The sequence below is a fragment of the Neofelis nebulosa genome, chromosome 7 (genome assembly GCF_028018385.1).
Source record: "Neofelis nebulosa isolate mNeoNeb1 chromosome 7, mNeoNeb1.pri, whole genome shotgun sequence".
NCBI classification, from domain to species: domain Eukaryota; kingdom Metazoa; phylum Chordata; class Mammalia; order Carnivora; family Felidae; genus Neofelis; species Neofelis nebulosa.
This window is the reverse complement of record NC_080788.1, coordinates 41,584,318-41,610,080: the sequence shown is the minus strand read 5'-3', so window position 1 is coordinate 41,610,080 and position 25,763 is coordinate 41,584,318. Positions and strand designations below refer to the sequence as shown.

General features: G+C 40.1%; 1 protein-coding gene across 3 annotated transcripts in view; it reads left to right on the top strand.

The window, feature by feature from the left end:
• Positions 1-215: 215 nt before the first annotated feature.
• SNX1 (sorting nexin 1) overlaps positions 216-25,763 on the top strand; it is a 44,978-nt gene continuing 19,430 nt past the window's right edge. The window contains exons 1-4 of one of the 3 annotated variants that reach the window (XM_058737437.1): positions 216-245; positions 15,354-15,462; positions 21,353-21,480; positions 22,029-22,095. In XM_058737437.1, coding sequence (XP_058593420.1) covers positions 231-245; positions 15,354-15,462; positions 21,353-21,480; positions 22,029-22,095 — 319 coding nt within the window. In that variant the 5' untranslated portion in view covers positions 216-230. Of the gene's footprint in view, positions 246-1,731; positions 1,981-15,353; positions 15,463-21,352; positions 21,481-22,028; positions 22,096-25,763 lie in introns of those variants that run through there. The other 2 variants (XM_058737438.1, XM_058737436.1) reach the window with 2 other exon arrangements.

The window sequence follows — 25,763 nt, the reverse complement described above, 5'->3', positions numbered from 1 at the left end:
CCGCAAAGACTACAAGCCCCAGCATGCTTTCCTCGGTTTCGGCTGGACAGGGGGGAAAAAAATTCCTCACAGCACGTGAGGCGCATTGCGTGCTGGGACGTATGGGGCGTTTTCTTCGGAAGACAGAGAGCTGTATTCTGGGATTTGTAGTCTCTGTAGGGGAAGGGGGTTAGGTAACGGTCTGTTACTTGCCACTGTTTGCCTCACTCAGCGCCTTCAATAAGCTAAAGATGAATCCTGAAGAGGTAGGGGGAAAGGAGATCTTGATTTCTAGCGCTGGAGGAGCGTGTGCAAGGAGACTTTACTGTTATTTTTCTGAGGGAGCTGCTTCCAGCCGGTTTTCTTACTTCCTAGTCACGCCGGAAGTGAGTTTCCGTTGGGGTGAAACGGAACATCTTGGGAGCCTAGTAAGGTTCGTTAGATGTCGCGGAGGCGGAGAGGGCTTTTTGATTTTCTCGTCTCAGGGGGACTCGGGCCGGCACAACTCCCCACTGCGAGCTATTTCTGTTAGTTGCCTTCAAAGACAACTTAGAACGACAGCGCTTGCGCTGTGCCCAGGGTATCCAGTAGTGACACATTGGAGATCGTTACCCTAAAAAGAATGGTTTAAGTCCTCTGGTGTTCGTGGCTGTGATGAATGCCAGTATCAAGGTTGATGATGTTATTTTTATCCATCCATCTCTCAAGTCAAGTTTCAAACATTTGTTGGGCACTTACTTTGCCAAACTTGGTCTACAGACGCTGAGAATACCAAGATTAGGAGGCGGCCCCTGCATTCAAACAGTTCATACATAGACCTGGGAAGGAGCCAATCCCTGATGTTGAGGAATTTGCAATTAGAAACAAACCTTTTATCACATTTGATGGCAAATTTCATCTCTATTGAGAAGAAAGGATTACTTTGCACAATTATCCTATGCTAACATATCCCATTTGTCTTCAAACTTTTGTTTAAAGTATTGTCTGACTGATTTAGACTTTAGTCTCACCAGACAACAAGTGAATAGCTTAGGCCCCAGGAAAATTTTGTTCAGAGTTTAAGAATTTCTTTGCCATCTGTTCCACTTCACTCCACAGCAATTAAGAGGATAATCCTCACTTCCTTGTAACCAAATTTAGGGCACTGAGGTCTCACCTTCTGTAGGGCCTCCCAGCTTCTCCAAGCATGACTGATAACTCATTCACACGGCTCCCAGAGCACACTGTAGCACTGAACACGTTGAATTGTTCATTTGCATGCCTGTCTCTCAAATGCCTGTTGAGTCCGTTTATTTCTGTATCTCCAACGCATAGGATGCCAGGCATACAGTAGATGTTCAATATGTATTTCTTGAATGAATTAACTAAATGAACAAAGAATAAATGGCGAAACTTTACTGCAGCCTGTTGAGAGCCCTTAGTCAAAAATATTTATTGAATCTCAGTGACAGCACTGTGCTTGGCATAGGTACGTGGCATGTAGAAGAGTTTTCAAGGTCCTTTATTAGAACGACATCTTAAGAAGCCTGTTAGATAAGGCTATCCAGAACACAAAGAACCCTAGGAATGTGAGCAGCCCATACCTAGCTCCTCCTTTTCTGGCCCATTCGCCCCCCTGGTTAAGAGCTCAGCGTGGCGATGCAGGGCTCGGATTTGTTGGGCACCAGTGGTGAACAGGCCTGCCCCGCCCCGAGCGGCTAGGCTCCGCCCCTGAGCCCCGGCCCTGTGCGTCCCGCGGGGTTGATCACGACGATCCCACTCCTCGTTCCTGTGGAACGTTTTGCTCGCGGCGGTATCTCTCTATAAAGTTGTTGTTGCGGCTTCCGCCGCGGGTGGAGAAAGATGGCGTCGGGTGGTGGTGGCTGTAGCGCTTCGGAGAGATTCCCTCCACCTTTTCCTGGCTTGGAGCCGGAGTCCGAGGGGGCGGCCGGGGGGTCAGAACCCGAGGCTGGGGACAGCGACACCGAGGGGGAGGATATTTTCACCGGCGCTGCTGCGGCCGTGAGTTCGCACCCTTCGGGGCGACCGGCGGGCGGGCGGGCGCCCCAAAAGGGAAGAGAGGCTAAGCGAGGGTCGAGGAGGCTGGGCAGAGTGGGCCCGGCGAGACCTTGCGTTGGTGACGATGGTCGTGGTTTGGGGGCCATTAATGAGTGCCAAGATGTAGGGGCCTGACTTCCAGGCCCCTGGGGCGGACGGTGAGAGGGGTGTGGTGGCTTCGCCAAGGTCCCTGACAGCTAAGAGCTGCCCAGGCCGGCATTTAGCCCTGCCGTGTGGTGACCCCAAAGACCCACGGGGCTGTTTTGTGGTGGTTTCCTGTCGGCTTGATTTAATAGGTCAGCATAAGGGGATGGAGTGCAGACTTTGCTTTCCCTAACCTTACTGCTCCTAGGATGAATAGTGTTATCTGGAGTGATTCAGGATGGCGACCCGCCCACAAATCCTTTCATTAGTTCAGAGCAAACCGATAATTACCAAAGGCCCGTTCTGGGTCTAGTTTATAAGAGTTAAGTTGACTCCTGATCTCTAAGGAAAATCCTACCAGAACTACATAGACCGCAAGCTTTGTCACTTTTAAAAGGATGTATTAAAGTGCCTAAGTACCTTTGTGGGATCAGATTTGTAAATGTGAGGAGGAAATGGTATCTCCCTTCGTAATATCCAGGTTTCTCGTAAGAGGTGTTGGGAAAAACTAATCTTTATATGTGGAATGTGGAAATCAGTAATCTGTTCTGGAACCATTGGAGATGTTTGGGGCTGTTTTATAAGAATACTGACTCATACCACTTGGGACAGTTCGTTCTAGTTGAAAATTTCGGTAGTAGGTTTGTGAATTTATGTATTATTCTATCTTGGATAATACTTCTCTTCATAGTAGCTATTCAGTATATGAGTGACTAAATAAAACAGTGTTAAGTTCTTTATGCAGCACGTGTCTGAAAAAGTTTGAAGTTTGTTTCATTTATGTCAGAAAGGTTATGTTTCTAGGAAGTATCTTTGGTGACATCTTTAGAATTTTCCCTTTATATTCCGGAATTAAATTCATAATCCCAGCTCAAAAAGTACTTGTTGATGCTAATATAACCACTTAAACTATCTAATGAAGTCTTTGTTATTCTAAGAGATAACGCTTTCTACTATTTTAGTCTTTCTGTATCTCATTTAAAATAAATTTTTGGTCTTTTCCTTTAGTAATTCTCCCATAAGGTATCGAGAACAGCTCCTGTTAATAACTGCTGGGATGGTAGACCATCCAACCGAATATCTGAAAATAGAAACTCTGATATTGAAAGTGACTGGTCACATAGGCAAATGATGATTTATTTTGCAAAAAGGACCCTGGAAGGGTGTAGTTATTTTCTAAAATGTTGAAGAGGTTAGGACGTAATTGATATCAGATTACTTTACAGAGGCATGAATACTTCTCTCTTGTAAGACTGTTAAAGTACTTTGCCTAATTTCCAACCAAAGAGAGGAGGAGGGAGTCAGAATGAATTTGTTCTACCACAGAGAGCATAATTATTTTTAGTTAGATCTTGATCCAGGAAAATTGAGTTGCTGAGGAAACTAAAATGCTACTTGTAAGCCATTTCTTGAGCTGCCTGTTCTGATGTTAATCTTCAGAAAGCCAAGACTCCCAAGATTCCTCACTATTTAAACTGACTTTTTTGTTAAATAGTCATTAAATACAAATTATATTCCAGTAAATGTTTTAGTTGTGAGCCAGTGTGAGAAGATAGGGGATTGCCTGTGTCTTAAGGAATAACATTGAAGAATAAAATAAGAACAAGGGCTTTGAAGACTGATTAAAATCCATCCATGGGATACCTGGGTGGCTCAGTCGGTTAAGTGTCCAACTTCAGCTCAGGTGATGATCTCACTGTTAGGGAGTTTGAGCCCCGCATGGGGCTTTCTGCTGTCAGCGTAGAACCTGCCTAGGAATCTCTGTCTCCCTCTCTCTCTGCCCCTCCCGTGCTCAAGTTCTCTCCCTCTGTCTCTCTCTCAAAAATAAGCATTAAAAAAAATCCATCTAGATTATTACTTGGGCAGAGTACTTAATTACTTTGTATGGTTTCCTAGCCTGTAAAATGTGAGTAATAGTAGTATTTATGTCCACCATTGTGAGGATTAAATTAGAATACCTGTGAAATAACTCATGAAACAGTTGAACATTGGAAACGGTAATTACTCTAAGAATCAAAAAACCAACAGAATCTAATAATGTATTAGAAAAGTTACATATCTAGTTTATCAAAATCAAACCAGTAATAAGATTGATTTGATTAGCTAAAAGTCATCAAAGAAGGCATTTAATGGCATCAGTAGCATCTTATTAAATTTACCTCCGTGGTGTGTTTTGTTGTGTGTTGGAGGCAAAGGAGGAGTATTAAAAAATTGGGAAGGTGAGGCGTATAAAATTTAAAATAATTTATGGTAGGCATGTAATATCCTGGACAGTGATGTAACAGCTGCTGTTGTTAATCATCCCATCTGTTCCTTTTTAGAGCCCAAGAGGTTTTGTTAATACAGTAATAAACGTATGATTTACGATCAAAAGAGTAGCCCATGATACGCATTTCAGAATCTGCAAACCAGTTACTAATGGGATAGACTGGAGTAAAAAGGATTATTAACACAAATCTGAAATCATTGTCTTAAGACTGAAAACCAGCTGGGAAATAGCTTAAAATGGTTCTTAAGAATACCTAAGACCTGAGGCACCTGGGTGGTTCAGTCAGTTAAGTGTCCAACTCCTGGTTTCAGCTCAGGTCGTGATCTTAGAGTTCGTGAGTTCGAGCCCCATGTTGGGCTCTGTACTGAGAGCTGGTTGGGATTCTCCCTCTCCCTCTGTCTCTGCCCCTCCCCCCACAAAAATAAATAAAATTTTTTTTTAAATTTTTAATAAAATAAATTGAAAAAAATACCTAAGATCTTATCTTCCTTCTTTCTGCTCCTTACTTTGCGGGCCTATAAATCAAAAGATCTAAAATTCTAAATATATTATCTGAATGTTTGATCGGACCTGAATCTAAATATGTATCTTTTTAGTTAAAACTTTCTTAGCTCTGGGATAAGATTAATTTTTCCTCTTACTAAAAGGAGACAGCAATTTTTGGCCCTCCTAAATCTTAATACTATGTTAAAAAGACTAAATGGCATACATATTGTTATGTCTCATTTAACCTCATTGGTCTTACTTCTATACTTCTAAAACTGAAGGATAGAATTGAAGCAAGTTTTTTATTTACCGTCCCAGGAGTTCTTATATGCCCATCTCTTTTTAGCAGTATGCCGGGGCCACAATTAGATCTGCCTTGTAAATGAAGAGAACTTTGGAGGTTTTTCTCATGTTTAGAGGAAGAAGGAAAACATAGATAAAAACTTCATTTCACATTGTGGCCAAATCTGGTAACTACTTCTTCCAGTGATCCATCAGACCAATTAGAATTTTTTCCCAATACTCATATTCTTGCATTGAAACCCTAGTAATTACAGAAATGGCTAGGAAGAATGAAACAGAAATGAAGGAATAGCAGGAGGCTTGAAAAGTCATATATTGAATAACTAGTCTTTGATTAATCAAGACTTATTTACAAATTCTCTCTGGTATTTAAGACTAAAGAACATTATAGCTCTTATTGGTATTCAAAAGTCATGGATAGCAAGTGGTTTCTGATTGACCATGTTTCATAGACTATAATGAATTACAGAACTGTAAGTTGTGTATTAACATTTAGACAGGAAAGGACATGTTATTTTTAGAATCCAGCCCTACATCTGTGATCAATATGTATCCTGAGGGAGAATAAATCAGGGTTTTTTTATTGTATGTAAAACATACACAAAATTTACCGTCATAACCTTTTTAATTATAGTGTTCAATAGTATTAACTATACTCACATTTTTATGGAACAGATCTCTAGACCTTTTTCATCTTGCAGTTCTGAAACTCACTACCCATTAAATAAAAACCCCCCATTTTCCCCTCCCCCAAACCCCAGGAAACCACCATTCTATTTTCTGTTTCTATTAATTTGACTACTTTGAATAATCTGATATAAGTGGAGTCCTGCAGTATTTGTCCTTTTGTATCTGGCTTATTTCACTTAGCGTAATGTCCTCAAGGTTCATCCATGTTCTAACATTCATCAGAATTTCCTTTTTAAGGCTGAATAATATTCTATCATATGTATGTATATACCACATTTTGTTTATCCATTCATTCCTCAGTGGACATTTGGGTTGCTTCTACCTCTTGGCTCTTGTGAATACTGCTGCCGGAACATGGGTATGTAAATATCTCTTCAAGACCCTGCTTTCAGTTCTTATATACCCAGAAGTGGGATTGCTGGATCATATTGTAGTTCTGAGAGCAAGCGGGGGAGAAGGGCAGAGGGAGAGAGAATCCCAAGCAGATTCCAGTTCAGCATGGAGCCCGACACAGGGCTCAATCCCACAACCCTGAGACTATGATCCAAGCCGAAGTAAAGAGTCACACACTCAACTGACTGAGGCACCCCCATTCTTAATTTTTTGAGGAACCTCCCTACTATTTTCCATAACGTCACTGTTTTACAATCCCCAAACCAGTCTATTTCCTTTTGTATGCTTATAGGATAACTTCTTTAGATCTGGACAGAATTTGGTAGTTTTAACTAAAAGCTCTAAGGAGATTGGTAGTTTAGCTGGCTAATATTTTAATTCTGTTCTACAAAATACATGGTGGCTGTTCCCAAGGATGTAACATGTCCTCAGTAAATTTCTTGATAATATCTTTATTATTAATCAGACTTTATGTAACAGTATTTAAAAAAACTTTTTTTTAATATTTTTTTAATGTTTATTTTTGAGACAGAGAGAGACAGAGCATGAGCAGGGGAGGGGCAGAGAGAGAGGGAGACACAGAATCTGAAGCAGGCTCCAGGCTCTGAGCTGTCAGCACAGAGCCCGATGTAGGGCTCGAACCCACGAACTGTGAGATCGTGACCTGAGCCAAAGTCAGATGCTTAACCGACTGAGCCACTCAGGCTGCCCCTATGTAACAGTATTTTTAAATTTTTTCTTAATGTTTTTATTTATTTTTGAGACAGAGAGAGACAGAGCATGATCAGGGGAGAGGCAGAGAGAGAGGGAGACACAGAATCCGAAGCAGGCTCCCGGCTCTGAGCTGTCAGCACAGAACCTTAAGCGGGGCTCAAACTCACAGACTTTGAGATCATGACCTGAGCTGAAGTCAGATGCTTAACTGACTGAGCCACCCAGGCTCCCCATAAACAACAGTTTATTGCTTAGTTTCTTTAGTTGATGGTGTAGTTATAACAAATAGTCGTGGATAAGTGTTCCTCTAGTGTATAGTATTTTCTATAGGCATGTTGTCTCAAACACTTGTTTTTGGAGCTAACATCACGTTAGGTGGTCATATTTGGCATTGAAAGATCAGTAGTTGAAATTCCACATTTTTGACACTGATCTGATACATATGTTCTTGAAAAAGTCAGCAACTGGTGTTATATCCAGATACTCGTTTTTAATGCTCAGCTCAAATTGTAAGCAAGTTTTACTACTAATAAGTTTAGATTTTCTTGAAGTACATAGAATCATTGATTTCTTGATCGTAGAATTGTACTAGCAGTTAACCTAGTTTTCAAGGTGATGCAGGAAAAACTAACAAAAGTATTTACAAAGCAGTTTTGGAGATAGAGGGACGAGAGAAGACTTTTAAAGATGATTAATAACTTAAAATGTATTTGAAATTCAAGTTTGGGGCTTATGAGAGAAGCAATAAAGGTTGCAGTCAGACTTCTGGTTTCTGTAGGGAGCTGCTGCTCCTTTGCTTATTCAGGTGTTAGGGTAGTTCTTATGACATAGCCATTTGTGATTTTTTTTTTTTTTTTGGTTGGGAGGGGAGAGAGGAAAAAGAAACTCCAGTTTCTCTTGGTACTCAAAGCTTCTCCGTACTCTTGAGTAACTGTTGGCATAAATAAATGAGTAGTTGACAGTTACTAGAGCAAGTAGCCATAAGTATCTCATCTCCAGGAAAAGCCTGTTGCTCAACTTTTTCTGGCTTATTCTCTTGCTTAGTCAGATGGACAGCTGGAACTTCATTTTGCTTTCAGAGCACATTTGAACTGAGTTTGCTTTTTCAAAATAGAAGTTAATGCACTCATTAGAACTCTGATCCTACTGCAGTTTTCTGGGCCCTTCTAAGTTATGTTAGCTTGAAACGCAAAATGTTTAGTAGGGAAATTACACCAGAAAATTCAGTTGATTGTCTGTAGCTAAATTTTGATAGACTATGGTATGCCCTTTCACTTTGATGTCTCTCATTTTCCCCACCCTTCCGGCTTCCCCTTTTTCTTTTCATAGTCTTAGAGGGACTAGCTCAGAGGTTCTTTACCTTTTTTGTGTCATGGACCCATTAGCAGTCTGGTGAAGTCTGTGGATCCATTCTCAGAATGTTTTTAAGTGTATAAAATACATAAGATTACAAAGGAAACCAATTACACAGAAATGCAGTTAGCAAAAGCTTAAAACAATTTTATATTAGTAATGTGATTTTTAATGCTTTATGTAGTAAGATCTAAGGATAGGTATAATAACTACCATAAATTTTTAATGTTTATTTTTGAGAGAGAGCAGGGAAGGGGCAAAGAGAAAGAGAGGGTGGACAGAGGATCCCAAGCAGGCTTGGTGCTGACAGCAGGTAGCCCAAAGCGGGGCTCAAAGTCATGAACCACAAGATCGTGATCTGAGCCGAAGGTGGATACTCAACCAACTGAGCCACCCACGTGCCCCACCATAATTAATTTGTAAATAGAGATGAGCATAAATGATATTTTGGGAACTTTAATAACTAATGTCAAATAAAATTATCTGATTTCTATTAGTTATAGTCTCAAGTATTGCTATTACTATTATGGTTTGTTGCCTATCTTTGTAATTGAAGATAATGCTCAATTTCAGGTAGAGGTTAGTGAAAAGGAAATTGTAATTTTATCCCCATCTAAGTTCACAGATGCCTCCTGAATTCCCCTACTTTAACTCCTTCAACTGTAAAGGGGGTAATATTGTGGTATCATTTGGGTTAATCAAATATTTAATCAGCTTGTAAAGTAAGATGCACTCTTCCCAAATCCAATGGACAGTAAATTCCATTCTCCCAAGTACAGAAGCTTTTACAGCATCTGTGCCATTTTTGAAACATGTGGAAGTGGGTATGGTAAGTAAAATAATTGCTGCCTCCCTAAGATGTCCACATCCTAATCCCAGAAGCTGTGAATGTATTAGGTTACAGAGCAAAGGGTGATTAAGGTTGAAGATGGAATTAAGGTTGCTAGTCAGCTGACCGTTAGGTAGGGAAATTAGTCTGGGTTATCTGAGTGAGCCCAGTGTAATGACAAGGATCCTTTAAAATGAAAGTGTCAGAAAGTGACTATGGAAAAAGAGTACCTACAGAAGAGAGGTACAGAGAGATGCAACCCTTGTTGGCTTTGAAGTTGGAGGAAGTAGGCCATCAGGGAAGAAATGTGGGTAGCTTTTAGAATCTAGAAAGATCAAGGCCACAGATTCACCCCCTAGAATCTCCACAAAGGAATACAGCCATGGTAACACCTTGATTTTAGCCCAGTGAAACCTGTATTAACTTGTACAAAACTGTAAGTTAATAAATTTGCATTGTTTAAACTGTTAAATTTGTGTTGCAGTAGGGATAGAAAGTGAATGCGCCGTGCCACTTAGCTTGTTTTTCCATGGATGCAGAGGTGGTAAATGGATCAGTATTTCATGCCAAGGTCTTCAGGGGTGACTTTTAAAGACTTCATGATTGCCCTGTTATGTGGGTGTAACTTCTGGGCATAGGTTTTTCCTAATCATCCTTGCCTTGTTACATTAGTATGATCACACGATTCTGTAGCTCTACCTTGCCTTACTAAATTATTAAATTTTTTTTTTTGCCAGAAAATCAGTACTGTAGTTCTCCAGAAGCACAGTTACCTTAGCTTTTAATTTAGATTCGACCTCTAAATGCATTTGAGGGTTTTAACAGTACTACCCTTTTGGGGTCTCTTGAATAATGCAAGGCTTCTGCATGGAGCAAAGAGCAGTTGAGCAATATAAGGAAGAATCACAACTGGTTAACCTAAAGGGAAGTTACCAGAATCATAGTAGTACCTTTCAGGACTGAATGACTATGTCAACTGTGGGGGATAGCAAACCCAGGTCTGTCCTTCCCTGAGCTGAGAACATTGTGGCCTGGCCTCATGGTTTGAGGATGGTAATTGGTGAGGAATACCTGTTTGCTCTTAGCACAAGTGCTGTCACTGAAGATCTTTCTAGTGCCTCTGTGAGAGTTAGATTAGGCTGTCTGTGTGTCTTGTAATTATAAACAGAAGTACTTGAACTTTTAAACAGGAGTATCACTGAAATGACCCGATAGAATTAACAGCCTAAAGGAGGCAGCAGGTGTTGGATAGCCTAGCCTAGGATTCTGTCACTAAAGAAAGAATGCCTCCTTTATTTCAGAAAAGGAGAAGGTTGGGGGGATGGGGAGGTAGGCAAGGCTGTTGTCTTACTTTACTAACTATATCACAACCATACTGTTTTCATCACAGAAAATAGTTGTATCTATTGCCTAGAAATTTAACCCCCTTCAAAAAGATGAAGTGGCGCCTGGGTGTCTCAGTTGGCTAAGGTTAAGCGTCCGACTTCGGCCCAGGTCATGAACTTGCAGTTTGTGAGTTCAAGCTCTGCATGGGGTTCTGTGCTGATAGCTTAGAGCCTGGACCCTGCTTCGGATTCTGTGCCTCATTCTCTCTCTGTTCCTCCCCAACTCGCACTCTGTCTCTCTCTCAAAAATAAAGATTAAAAAAAAAAAATGGAATGTTTTGTGATTTACTGACAAGAGGTTTTTAAAATATGAATTATAAAGCAAAGCTTATTTTTAGTATTCATTTTGCAGCTCGGCATAATCAGTGTGCCTCTCGCCTCCCTCAAAATGAGTCCTTTCTGAAATTATAACTCTTGATTCAAAATTAGCTTTTTTTTTTTAATTTATTTATTTATTGAGAGGGAGGAAGAGGGAGAGAATCCCAAACAGGCTCCACGCTGTTAGTGCAGAGCCTGATGCAGCGTTTAAGCCCACAAAGTGTGAGATCATGACCTGAGCTGAAATCAAATCAGACCTTTAACCAACTGAGCCACTCAGGCACCCCCAAAATTAGCTTCTTAATGTAAATTATACCTTAATAATACTGATTAAAGATTAGACTTTTGGGGTGCCTGGGTGGCTTAGTTGGTTGAGCGTCTGACTTCTGCTCAGGTCATGATCTTGCCCTACATTGGGCTCTGTGCAGACAGCTCAGAACCTGGAAACTGCTTTGGATTCTCTATCTCCCTTCCTCTCTGCCCCTCGTCCATTCACATTCTCTCTCTCTCTCTCTCTCTCTCTCTCTCTCTCTCTCTCAAAAATAAATAAAAACTTTTTAAAAATTTATTGAAAAAAATATTAGACTTTTAACCTTGGGCATAACATATGAAATGTGTTATTATGCCTAGGTGGGTATTTATTTTGATGACAAGCTGTTATTATAGACCCTAGTCTCATGGAAGACTTGTTTTCTGTTAACAATTCTTTGTGAATGTGGGATATTATGTCCATTTCTTATCCTTAAAAATAGGTCTCAACTTTTACTGAATCTGATTTTAAGTACAATTTGAGAATATTATGCCTCAAAGGCCACCTGGGTACTGGTACTCCCCAGCCTAAAGAAATAAGCTTAGTTTGTCCAATGCCAATCCAGATCATTCAACTGAAATAAATTTGGTAAAGCCAAAAATAAAACAGATACAAAAAGAGACAAACTTGCGTGCTATATGATATACCCGAGAGAGGGTTATGTAAGAAACTTAAATAAACTTATGGATACTTATGTAAGAAAAGTGTACATCTGACTAATGTTGACTTAGCATGGAAAAATGGGCAAAGAACATCAAGACAACAAGTAGAGGGGTTCAAATGGCCAGTAAACACATGGAAACAAGGGTTTTCACCAGAGAGCACCTGGGTGGCTCAGTCTTAAGCATATGACTTCAGCTCAGGTCATGAGCATCTGGTTTGTGGGTTCAAGCCCTGCATCGGGCTCTGTGCTGACAGAGCCTGGAGTCTGCTTCTGATTCTGTGTCTCCCTGTCTCTCTGTCCCTCCTGCACTCACGCTCTCTTTCAAAAATAAACATTAAAAAAAATTTTTTTTTAATAATTTTCACCAATCAGCCTGGCAAACAGTTTTTAAAAGAGAAAGAATTTGGAGCACCGGCCTGGCTCAGTCTGTAGAACATGTGATTCTTGATTTTGGGGTTGTAAATTCAAGCGGTATGTTGGGTGTAGAGATTACTTAAAAATAAAATCTTGAAGAAAAATAGAGAGTGCTAAATGTTGCTGGGGGTATGACACTTACACGTTGTAGGGGAGGGAATATAAATTGGTGGTCTTTGTGGAAGGCAGGTTAGCAGAGCCTTTGAAAATGTTATGTTCAATAATTCTACCTAAGAATCTGTCCCAAGGATGGGCACCTGGGTGGCTCGTTGGTTGAGTGTCCAGCTTCAGCTCAGGTAATGAACTCATGCCTGTGTGTTCAAGCCCACACTGACAGCAAAGACCCCACTTCCGATCCATTGTCCCCGTCTCTCTGCACCTCCCCTGCTCACGCTCACTTTCTCTCAAAAATAAACATTAAAAACAATATATCCCAAAGAAATAATCAAATGTGGACTTATGTATAGGGATGAGTGTCATAGCATTATTTGTGATGATAAAAACCTGTAAACTGTAAGTGTCCCTCCTTAGGGAGATGACTATGTTGTGGTATACCCATACAATAAAGAGTTAAATCACTAAAAGTGCGATTTTTGTTCAACTCTTGATGACGTGAAAAAATGCTCAAATGGTGCGGGGTGGGGGGTGGGGGGGGGAGAATACAAAGCTTTACACACATAGAAGATTAATTTTGTAAAAGAACTGCAGAGGAAAGAATAGGGTAGCAAATACAGTAATCAGTCTATCTTCAGCTTTCTTTGAACTCAGCCGGAAGTAGTTTGATTTGGGGGATGGAATCCCAGAGTATATCTGAGGAGTTTTCTATTCTCACAGGTAGTTGTTACCTAGCATACCTAGCATACTTGGAGCACATGTCTTTGTTTTTAGCACATGTCACATGTCTTTGTTTTTAGCTCATGTCACAGTTCTAGTCAAGTGACTTATGGTTTGGGCTTAAAAGGGGATCTGGGGGAGGAAGAGAGGCAGGCAGCCATGCTCTGGTTGTCTTTGGAATGTTCTGGGTCTGTCTTTTCTGATTATTATAAGGAAAGGCAGGCTGGTGTTCTAACATTGCTTCAGAAACTGTTCTTAGTGTTTAAACTTCCGACTTTAGATGAATCAGAAATGGAGAGCTTGTTTTATTCATCTCCATATCACAAGAATGTGTTAATCTAGGTGTTTGTTTTTTTTTTTTAAATGGCTAAATTCTAACCTGTGCCTTTCCTGTTGCTTTAGTCTCCCTGGTGAACTAGTAAATTACATTTGGATAGGTATATGTATGTATTATGTATGTATATGTATATATATATACATATGTGTGTGTGTATATACGTATATATGTATATATGCACACACACACACACACCCTTAATGTGCCACAAGCTTTAATCTCTCCTAGATCTCCATTTGGAGATGACTGGTATCTGTGAGAATTGAATTAAAAGAAATCAGATGGCTGTGGCGCCTGGGTGGCTCAGTCCGTTAAGCGACTGACTTCGGCTCAGGTCATGATCTCACAGTTCATGAGTTCGAGCCCCGCGTAGGGCTCTGTGCTGACAGCTCAGAACCTGGAGCCTGCTCCGGATTCTGTGTCTCCCTCTCTCTCTGCCCCTCCCCCGCTTGCACTCTGTCTGTCTCTCTCTCTCTGGGAAATAAATAAACATTTAAAAAAAAATCAGATGGCTTTTTGTGAGATCCCCATACTGTACAAGAGCACTAGAGTATGTATAGAAAGGAAATACGTATGTAGGAAAGTAGTTGGCAAAGTATGAGGCAAAAGGGAACCATGGATTTTGCTTTGCCCTATTATTTGTAGTAATTTGCCCTATTTAGTAGGGCAAATTATTTGTAGTTATTTGCCCTATTATTTGCAGTAATTTTTTTGTTGTTTTAAGCACCTAGAAGACAGGATCACTGTCTTTGAGTTGGTATAACATTTAAGCATATGCAACTAAGTATTCATTAAACTTTTATTAGCATAGAAAAGTTCCAGTAGGAGCATTGTTTGTTAACATAAATCTACATATTGGTAGCAGTTTTTTGCCTGAGGGTGGCCCCAGTATTGAGACTGAGCTGTTTGCATGGCAAATTCACAGTACCCAATAGATCTGTCATTTTACATTTTCTGTTGGGTCAGAAAAGGCCTGTTTCTGAGGAACAAACTCCCTCAGATTTGTTAAGGAAATGTTTCATAAAAGATTCCTTAAATCAGGTCTTTTAACTGATTTGGCCTTGGGGTCTGACTTCAAAACGCTGCAATACCACACCATGGCTTTTGAAGCCAGATTCCCAGCGTTCTGTTCATGTTCTGCACAATCCAGCTTTGTTCGCTCTGGTACCGGTCTGGGGCCCCACCCAACCCTTGTTTGTGGGTGATCACTGAGCTTTTGATAAAGGCCATCAACTGACTGTATTTTTACCATGTGCCCAGGAAGCTAAGTGTGACTGGTTTTTATTCTGCTAGCCTGGCATGGGTGTGGTTGAAAATTGTGTCTGTGTAATTTAGGGATAAAATTATCTTTTTATCAGATAAGTTGTATTTATGAACAGCATTAGATATAAAATGTCATACCTTCCTTTGCCTGTCATGGGGTCAGGATTATCTACCCAACTGGGTTTCTGTGAACAGTTTAGTCACAGCCACACCATAAGGTAGGATCAGAGCTTTAATTCTGCACTCCAATGTGGTTTACTGGTCACTAGAATGTGCCCCATCAGCATTTGAAAGAATAAAGGTCATCAAGTGAGAAGGAGAAATGCATTTGGATAGGTTCTTTTGAAAATTATCTTGTGTACACATACCCATGTCAGTATCATATGCTTTGGAATAGGGCATTTCAGCAAGGTTATGGTGTTAGAAATTAACCCTGAAATCTGTGAGTTTATTTTAGCTCTGTGATTGGGCAGTACTTACATCACTAATGATGATTTGCTGCTTATTGAACTGACTGAATCAGGCCCATCTTCCCTAAACACCTGGGGGTACAATTGAGGGATGCATTAAAAGTCGCTTTTTAGGTTTGTTTTTAATGGTACTGTTTTATTCAGTGTCTCTTCATTTTCAGAGTAAGCCCCAGTCTCCAAAGAGAGTTGCTTCCCTTCCCATCAACAATGGCTCCAAAGAAAATGGGATCCATGAGGAACAAGACCAAGAACCACAGGATCTCTTTGCAGGCAAGTATGGACTCATAACTTACACTAGAAGTCTTCTAAGTTGCTGAGTTAATAAGCAAGATGTATATTGGAAACATAACTCCACATAAGGATATGGTTATGGAGGATTCCAAATCGTGTAGAATATAGTCCCTGCTATCAAGATTCTGACAGGTTTAGGGAGTAAGACATAAACATACAGATCGAGTTAAACAAGCTACTAAACGATATAAATGTGGCAAGAATGCTAGAAATACTAAGTCTCAGATCTTTGAGATCAGACTAAAGTAGTAGCTTTAGACTTTTAAGACCAAGACTCATAGTAAGAATTACATTTTGTGTCATAATCCAAAATATATACATATTTATATAAAACTGAAACAAAATTTTATTAAGTGACTTGCTTTTACAATACAATCTGAAATTTTCTGTTGTTTCTCCTTTTTTTTTTTTTAACTGCTATTTATAACCCATTAAGTTGATTTCATAGTTCACCAAAGAACCACAGCCTGCAGTTTGAAAAACATTAGTATGGTGTGAGGTTTCTTAACCTTGGCACTAGTAACATTTTGGGCCTAATAATTATTTGTTGAGAGGGCCTCCCTGTTTTCAGCAGGGGATGATTTTGCCCCCCAGAAGACACTTGGCAATGGTGGGAGCCATTTTTGGTTGTCACAGCTGGTAGTGCTATTAGTATCTGGTGGATAGAGGATGTAAATGCTACTAAAAACCTTGTAATACACAAGACAAGCCCTCACAAAAAAATTATTTAGCTCAAAATGTCAGTAGTGCCCACATTGAGAAACCCTGGCTAGGAGTGACCTTGGAAGACTTCCTGGAAGAAGCAGAACTTATGTAGGAGAAAAAGGAGAAACAGTACTAATGGTTGGGCAGGTAAGTTTGAAAGCCAGTCAATAAACTTGAACCAGAGCAGGGAGTTCTTAGAGAAGCCCTGGAAGATAAGGCTTGAAATGTAGTTTGGGAGGCTTTTAGACATCAGTAATAATTACAGTTTGAATTTTCATCCTACTGTCAACTAAGAGCCACTGGCCATTTTGAATAAAGAAAGTGATATCAGGGGCTCCTGGGTGGCTCAGTCGGTTAAGTGTCTGACTCTTGATTTGGGCTTCGGTCTTCATCTCCTGGTTCATGGGTTCAAGCCACATGTCAGGCTCGGTGCTGACAGTGCAGAACCTGATTGGGATTTTCTCTCTTTGCTCCTCCCCTGCTTGCACATGCACTTTCTCTCTAAATAAATACATAAATAAATTTTAAGAAAAAATAGAGTGATATGGGTAAAGTAATGTTTTAAGAAGACTGATCTAGTGGAATTACTATATAAAATGGATTGCAGTAGAGAAAAACTAGATACTTCAGAAGGCAGTTACAGATTTGCTTAAGAATGAAATGGCAGGGCACCTGGGTGGTTCAATCATTAAGCATCTGACTTTGGCTTAGGTTATGATTTCATGATTAGTGAGTTCGAGTCCCACATCAGGTGATTTCAAGCCCCACTTCTGGTAAGTCCTGCTTCATTCTGTCTTTCTGCCCCTCACTCACTTGCACCCTCTCTCTCTCAAAAAAAGAAAAGAAGAAGGAGAAGAAAGAAAGAAAGAAAGAAAGAAAGAAAGAAAGAAAGAAAGAAAGAGAGAGAATGATATGGCAATGACCAAAAATAAGAGGATATAAATGGGAAGGGAAAGGTGAAAACTTTTCAAAAGAGAAATCAACAAAATTTGGTTGTTGTTGTTAGTGATTGGATGTAATGGACATCCAAAAATGGGAATTGAAGATGGAGTCAAAGGCTTCAAATCCAAGGATTAAGAAGAAAATGAGCATTTTGAGAACTACATTCTGAAAGAAGAAACTGGCTTTGAGGGAAAAGTGAGTTTGGGTTTTAGATATTTTAAATTTGAAATGCAAAGGAAAATGCCCAGGAGGTGATTTGAATTGTGGTACTCTACCTGGGGAGAGAGGGAGGAACGGAACACACAGGAGTTGTTTTCCTAGAGTGAGCAACTCAGAGAAGAGTGGTGAGCCAAGGGAGACATGGGAGGGCAGAGGATAACATCTTGGGAAGGTCCTCTCATTAGAACTCTGGTAGGAAATTTAAAAGACGTGAAAGTGGGGTGCCTGGGTGGCTCAGTCGGTTAAGCGTTGTACTTTGGCTCAGGTCATGATCTCGCAGTTCGTGAATTTGAGCCCCGCATTGGGCTCTGTGCTGACAGCTTGGAGACTGGAGCCTTCTTCGGATTCTGTGTCAATCTCTCTGCCTTTCCCCCGCTTGCACGCTTGTCTCTCTCTCCCTCAAAATAAATAAACATTAAAAAAAAATTGTTTTTAAAGACGTGAAAGAGAAGTTAGAATGACTTTAATGATTTATTAGAAGATTTTCCAATTCCTTTTATCTCTGAAACTTAAAAGTGCACACTGTTCATTCTGGTAGTAATTGTTTTGGATAAAGTTACTGGAGGAGAAATGCAATTATCTAATGAATTATCTTTAGTTATATGGCAGGTTAAAAAGGGTTTTTTCTCGGGGCGCCTGGGTGGCTCAGTAGGTTGAGTGTCCGACTTAGGCTCAGGTCATGATCTCGCAGTTCGTGAGTTCAAGCCCCCCGTCAGGCTCCGTGTTGAGGGCTCTGTGCTGACAGCTTGGAGCCTGGAGCCTGCTTTGGATTCTGTGTCTCCCTCTCTCTCTGCCCCTTCCCACTCATGCTGTCTCTCCCTGTCTCTCAAAAATGAATAAACATTAAAAAATTTAAAAAAAAAAGGGGGGGGGTTCTCTCTGGGTCCTTAATATTCATATTATCTTTCCTTATAAGAAGACTTGAAATCTTAGTGTGACTGAGTTACCCCTATGGCTGGATTTTATGTACATGAACATGTAGGAAATCTTTATCACGGACATATTTATGAGTAATGAAGATTCTGATTTAGTTTGATCCACTACTGTTTTCATAAGCAGCCAGTACCTGCCTCACTACTAAGAAAGGAACATGAAAGGAATACCTGTAATGAGACATTTAATTTAGGACTTGAGTAGCTTCTCAGGTGTCTTAGATATGGATTATAGAGATTTAAATGTTCTGGGTTTAGGGGCGCCTGGGTGGCGCAGTCGGTTAAGCGTCCGACTTCAGCCAGGTCACGATCTCGCGGTCCGTGAGTTCGAGCCCCGCGTCAGGCTCTGGGCTGATGGCTCGGAGCCTGGAGCCTGTTTCCGATTCTGTGTCTCCCTCTCTCTCTGCCCCTCCCCCGTTCATGCTCTGTCTCTCTCTGTCCCAAAAATAAAAAATAAAAAATAAAAAAAAAAACGTTGAGAAAAAAATAATAAATGTTCTGGGTTTATTTTCCACATGATTAGTTCAGTGACAATCTGAGTCTCTGTGATGGAGCACAAAGGCTTTTCCATTACTCTTGTCAAGAGTGCAGAGAAAACCCCTTTCTTTAAAATTTTTAATTTTAATTTTTTTATTTTAGTGAGAGAGAGAAAGAAGCAGGGGAGAAGGGTGGGGGGGTGGAGAGAGAGAGAGAGAGAGAGAGAGAGAGAGAGAGAAAATCTTAAGCAGGCTCCACACTCAGTGAGGAACCCAACACAGGGCTCAATCTCATGATCCTGGGATCATGACCTGAGCTGAAATCAAGTGAGATGCTCAGCCAACTGAGCTACCCAGACACCCTGGGGAAAAAAAAACAAAACAAAAAACAACCACTTTCTAACATAAGATTAGGCATCTTTGTCACATGAGTATCAGTAAAAGATACATAGCTCTTCAAAAGGCTTTCAGTAGCACTTAATAAGTGAAAGGTTTAAAATAAGAAGTACCTCCAGGGTGCCTGGATGGCTCAGTCAGTTAAGCATCTAACTTCCTGCTCAGGTCATGATGTTGCAGTTTGTGGGTTTGAGCCCTGCATCAGGCTCCACGCTGACTGTGCAGAGCCTGCTTGGTAGTGTCTCTCTCTATCTCTTTTTCTCTCTCTCTCTACCCCTCTTCGATTTGCATGTGCACATTCTCTCAAAAAAGTGCCTCCTGTTTCATTTCCAAACACATTTGTTAACTTAATTATTTACTTGGGGCCTACATGGTGTAACTTTAACATACTTCAGTTGGTTGCTTGCTCCAAAGAGCCCTACCACCCTGTGACGTTTATCATGTGTACTTTTTTTTGTTTTGTACACCCACACCAGGGTCAGATTACATAGCCACCTTCTTTTCCTGGTAGCTACCAGGTTCCAACAGTGTGACATCCATGTTTGTAGACATGATTCATATTTAATGATTAGAACATTGATCTAGGACTTAGTTATACCTTATAGACACCCATCTCTGGTTTCATTTTAGCTCCAAGGAAAGTCTAGAAAAGAAAAACAAATAGCTTTCTTTGAATTTTCTAAGAGTAAAATTGAATGCCTACTGATCAGGCTAAACCCAAGTAGTTATTTATGTTTTTCTTTATTAAAAAGGAAAAAAATCTTAGCTGTTTAGGTTTTGAACTTCTAGTTCTATTGCTCCAAGTTGAAAGTGCATTCTTTTTATTAGTCAAAAAAAATTTAATGTCTAAAAATGGTACATAATGCTCTTTTAAAATCCCCTTTCTAGAACACTTACGGAATGAGTTGTGCTCAACTGAGATTTTCCCAGATAGACAAAAGCAATTTTAAGCACTATTTTTTTTAACGGTTTTTATTAGAAAGATTTTCAGATATTACAACATCTTTTTATCCCCCTTGGATAGCGTGTGTTAAACATAATCTTTGCAAGATGATCTAAAAGTATAATTGTAAACAATTTTTTAATGTTTATTTTTGAGAGCAAGACAGAGTGTGAGCAGGGAGGGGTCAGAGAGAGAGGGAGACACAGAATCTGAAGCAGGCTCCAGGCTCTGAGCTGTCAGCACAGAACCCGAGGAGGAGCTTGAACCCACGAACTTCTGAGATCATGACCTGAACCGAAGTCGGACGCTTAACCGACTGAGCCACCCAGGTGCCCCTGTAAACAATTCTTAAACTGTGCTAAACATTAAAAAAAAAGAGTGGGGGGGGACACCTGGGTGGCTCAGTCGGTTAAGCGTCCGACTTCGGTTCAGGTCATGATTTCACACTTCGTGGGTTCAAGTCCCGCGTCGGGCTCTGTGCTGACGACTCAGAGCCTGGAGCCTGTTTCAGATTCTGTGTCTCCCTCTCTCCCTGCCCCTCCCCAGTTCACGCTCTGTCTCTGTCTCAAGAATAAATAAACATTATAAAACAAAAAACAAAAAAAACCCAAAAACTGTGCTAAAACAACATTGCCAATCTCAGGTGTGACGAATAGTGTCTTTTCCCAAGTGTTACGGTGTTTGTATTTTGGGTCTGTTTTTTCTAGCTTAACGGTTTTCCTGATTTCCTTTGATGTCATTTTTTTGCTGCCAGTACATCTAACTCTAGCTGAACTCACTCTTCTTTTACAGACAGTTATAACAGGAATAAGTAGAGTTTATGTAGGGTTTTCAGGGAATATTCCTAATAGTAAAGTAAATTGGTAATAGTAAAGTAAATAGTAAAGTAAATTCCTAATTAGTAAAGTAAAATCTAACTTAGGCTATGTAGTCTTTTTGCTTAATACCTGATTCTTGCCTAAATTTTATGTAGGAGAGGATAGCTAAGCAGTTGTATTTGGAAATGGGAGAGATTGTTCTGCCAAACTAGTGCCAAAAGAGAACTTCCCTTACCATTCTCCCCTTTTATCTATGTAAAAACTTCTTCCCTTGTTCTGTTCACCTGGGTCAAATTTCTCTACTCTCACTCTTTTAGTTTGAAAACGTGTAAGTATTGCGAGTGGTTGCTGTTGTTTTTTGTCTTAGCCTATAGAACTGAAGTTTAGCCATCAGAGACCCATAATGGATCTGCATTGTAAAATATCAACTATTTTTAGATGCCACAGTGGAGCTCTCCCTGGACAGTACACAAAATAATCAGAAGAAGGTGCCAGCCAAAGCGCTGATTTCTCTTCCTCCACAGGAAGCCACAAATTCTTCTAAGCCCCAGACAAGCTATGAGGAGGTGAGAATTTGTGCTATTGGTCTTGTTTCTTTTGGATTTTTAGGACTGTGTTGCCAGTCTAAAGTTCAGTTGACTATGAACCTTGAAAAAATATTTATGACTCTTGAAGAAGACTTCTATGGTTAATGGACAGCCAAAATCCAATAAAGAACTCTTTCCTGGTCAGAGTGTCTATTACCCAGAGGATAACACAGAGGCTTTCAGTGAACACTAATGATACTTAATGTCTGAAGCTCCCATATTCAAGAGTATAGTCTTTCCTCATTCCCTCTTTAGCCCAACAAACACAAGTCTTCCAAAATCTAGTAATTATTTATTATGATCACAATAAGGTTTTAGGTGAATAGATGTAACAAAGTCCTTTGAGCAATCTTCACCTTAAAATTTTGGAGGTTGATTCATTGGAATTATTGGAAATGGACAGAACTTAACACTGATGTGTAGAAGGATATAAATTAATGTTGTTATATTGAAACAAGGTAAGTACAGGGCAAAATTAACAGCCTTTTTTGTTTATTAACTCTCATGGTTTGTCTTCTCTTTAAAAGCTAGAGGAAGAAGAACAGGAAGACCAATTTGATTTGACAGTTGGTATAACTGATCCTGAGAAGATAGGTAAGTGTACTTGAACATCCTTCTGATGTTAGGATGTGGACAAGGAAAACATGGCTAGCCAGTTTCTACATGGTTACCTCTAGAGCTGAATTAGCAAATGTGAAGTGCTTCATCATTCCCTCTCCTGTAAGATTATTCCCCTTGCTATGCTTCTAAGGCTAGAAATACTAGTTACCTAGTACTTTATTAGGCTTTTTTTTTTTTGCTTTTGGGAAAAAAAAATCAGAGACTTTAAATACTATTAGAATTCTTTCTTAAAGCTTTTATTTTTAAGTAATCTCTACACCCAACATGGGGCGTGAACCTACAACCCCAAGATCAAGAGTTGCATGCTCCACTGACTGAGCCAGCCAGGTGCCCCAGAATCCTTTCTTAAAAACCCAAACATTGCGGGACACCTGAGCTTAGTCAATTGAGCATCCAGCTTTGGCTCGGGTCATGATCTCACAGTTTCTGAGTTTGAGCCCCTCTTTGGATCCTCTGTCCCCCTCTTTCTGCCCCTCCCCTACTTGCACTCTCTGTCTCTCAAAAATAAACATTAAAAAAAAAAAAAACAAAAAAACAAAAATTGCTTTTTCCCACAGAGTTGATAAGACCATTTTACTTTTCTTTGAAATCATAAATTCTATTTAAGCATCCTAAAACATGTTCTAAAATTTGAGGGTACTAAATTTGTTTTTCCCCTAAAAAGTTTGGAATTCTTGTTACATATTATGTATCATGCATTCTTGATAGCCTAAAGAAGTACCTAAGTCTGTATTTCTCTTTGATAGGTAATGACTTAAGGACCTGGTTGAATTTTGGTCAAGTTTGGGGGAAGTTGGGTTTTCAAAAAGCACAATACATAATTTTGGCCAGAACTTGGGTTTTCTGGATGGCCTTCCCATGTCGCAAATTTGTGAAAGCTATTATCGAGCAGAGAGCAACAGGCCTCAACTTTCCTTGTTCTAGGTACAGTCCCTGAGAAAAGAGGCTTTACAGAACCTTTCCTCCTAAACATGGGTGCTATTTATATGGTCAAGAGGAAAATGTAATTTCTAACCCTTTGTTCTGAACTAGAAACAGGAAATTTAAAAAAAAAATTTTTTTAACATTTATGCAATTTTGAGAGACAGAGACCAGGTGCAAGTGGAGGAGGGGCAGAGAGAGAAGGAGACACAGAATCCGAAGCAGGCTCCAGGCTCTGAGCTGTCAGCCCAGAGCCTGACATGGGTCTCGAACCCACGAACTGTGAGATGATGACTTGAGCTGAAGTCGGATGCTTAACCAACTGAGCCAACCAGGCACCCCTAGAAACAGGAATTTATAAACTGTAATTAGACTTTATGCCAAAATGGTTTGTTGAGTTTGACTTTTCCTAGATTGTTGCACTGGTAAGATGTTTATGAGCATGTTATACAGTTTCCCCATCCAGTAGTAGAGGAAACTGAGGACTACTAGGTGAAATGCAGCTTTCCTGTCAGGTCACAGGATGGTCCGTGGTAGAGCCTGGGCCAGTACTTTGGATTACATGGGTGGGGTTATTTTTTCCCTCTCCAATATTTATAAGTATTTTGTAAGCACACTGATTTTAAGTTAGTTAAACTTTACCTGCTTTAAATCCTTGGTAGAATAAGAATAATTGAATAATACTAATTGTTTTAATATTTAAAAGTCATAATGTTTTAGGGACGCCTGGGTAGCTCGGTTGGTTAAGTGTCCGACTTCAGCTCAAGTCATGATATCACAGTTCGTAAGTTTGAGCCCCCATGTCGGGATCTGTTCTGACAGCTCAGAGCCTGGAGATGGCTTCGGATTCTGTGTTTCCCTCTCTCTGCCCCTCCCCTGCTCATACTCTGTCTCTCTCTCTCTCTGTCTCTCAAAAATAAATAAACATTCAAAAATAAAAAGAAGTCATGATGTTTTGAAAAGATAATTAAATAAAAGTCATGAAGTTTAATAGACGAGAAGAGGGAGGGAGTATATTAGTTTCCTACAGCTTCTGTAACAAAGTACTACAAATAGAGTGCTTAAAACAACAGTAATATATTTGCTCACAATTCTGAAATCATGGTGTCAGCAAGGCCATCCTCCCTCTGAAGGCACTAGGGAAGGTTTTCTGTGTCTCTCCTCTAGCTTCTGGGAGCCTCAGGCATTCCTTGGCTTGTAGCTGCATCGCCCCAATTTCTGCCTTCATTGTCACATGACATTCTACCTGGGCGTCTTCACATTGTCTTCCCTCTATATATGTCTATCTCTGTGTCCACATTTCTGTTTATAAGGACAGAAGTCATATTGAATTAGGGCCCCCTACTACTGACCTCATTTTTACTTGATTGCTTCTATAAGACCCTGTTTCCAAATAAGGTCACATTCTGAGATGCTGGCGGTTAGTACTTTCAACATATCTTTTTAGGAGTACAGAATTCATTCCATAACAGTAATTTAAACATCCTGTGTATCAGATTTATTTAAACACAGATCCCTTTGGTGATAAGCTTTCATTCCCTGTATCATAGTCTAGATTCTTAGTCACGTTGATGCCAAGAAACCAGCTGCTTAGAGCATGTTCACATTCAGGACCTGATCTTGAGGCACCCTATCTGGCTCAGTTATTGGAGCATGTGACTCTTGATGTCTGGGTTGTAAGTTTGAGCCCCACGTTGCATGTAGAGATTACATTAACAAAAAACAAAAAAAACCTGATTTTTACAACCACACCTTCTATTTGTGTGGGCTGTTTTATTCAACATGTGCTTCTCCTTCCCACATCTAAATAATTAGAAACCGGGGTGCCTGGCTGGCTCAGTTGGTAGAGCATGCTACTCTTGATCTCAGGGTCATGAATTAAAGCCCCACACTGAGATTACTTAAAACCTTGGGGCACCTGGATGGCTCAGTCGGTTGGGCATCTGACTCTTGATTTTGGCTCGGGTCATGATTTCACAGTTCATAAGATGGAGTCCCATGCTTTGAGTGCAGCCTATTTAGGATTTTGTCTCTTCCTCTCTCTCTGCCCCTCCCCTGCGCACGTGTTCTCATTCTCTGTCTCTCTCTCTCTCTCTTCTCTTTCTCTCTCTCTCTCTCTCAAAATAAATAAACGTTTTAAAAAGTGAAAACAAAAAATAAAACCAAACAAATAAATAAATAGGATCCCACTCCTACCAGGATGTGCTTTTTAGAGCCATGGTAATTTGTATATGCCATCTCCAGCTCTCTGAAATTATTTAGGAAGTTAATGTAAATTTAAAACTGCTGTATTACTAGTCCATTTCCATATTTTATGAACTCTGTGTGTACAGGCAGGTATGTTTTCCCTCACTCATTGCCTCAGTAAAAGCAGCTGATAGGCTGGCAAACTGATGATCTTGCTTTGCTGTTAGGTGTTACATATGTTTGCACTTAGGCTTCCTTTTTTGCAGGCACTAAATTACGGGGTTGACCACTTGGAAATTTGACTATGACCTCTGAATGAAATTTTGAATACTTTTTCTATAAAGTAAATTTAGATTTTTTTTCAGTGGTAAATGTTCTTGGTAGTGTTAGGCAATGTAGTGGTTAGAAGAGAACTAACAGTGCTAATTGATAACGCAGTAATTTCTAAGGTTTAGCTTATGATTTCTGTTTCACGTACACCCTTTTGGTAGTATTAGAAAGGTAGAGAAGACAAGCCCTTCCTTCCTGTATAA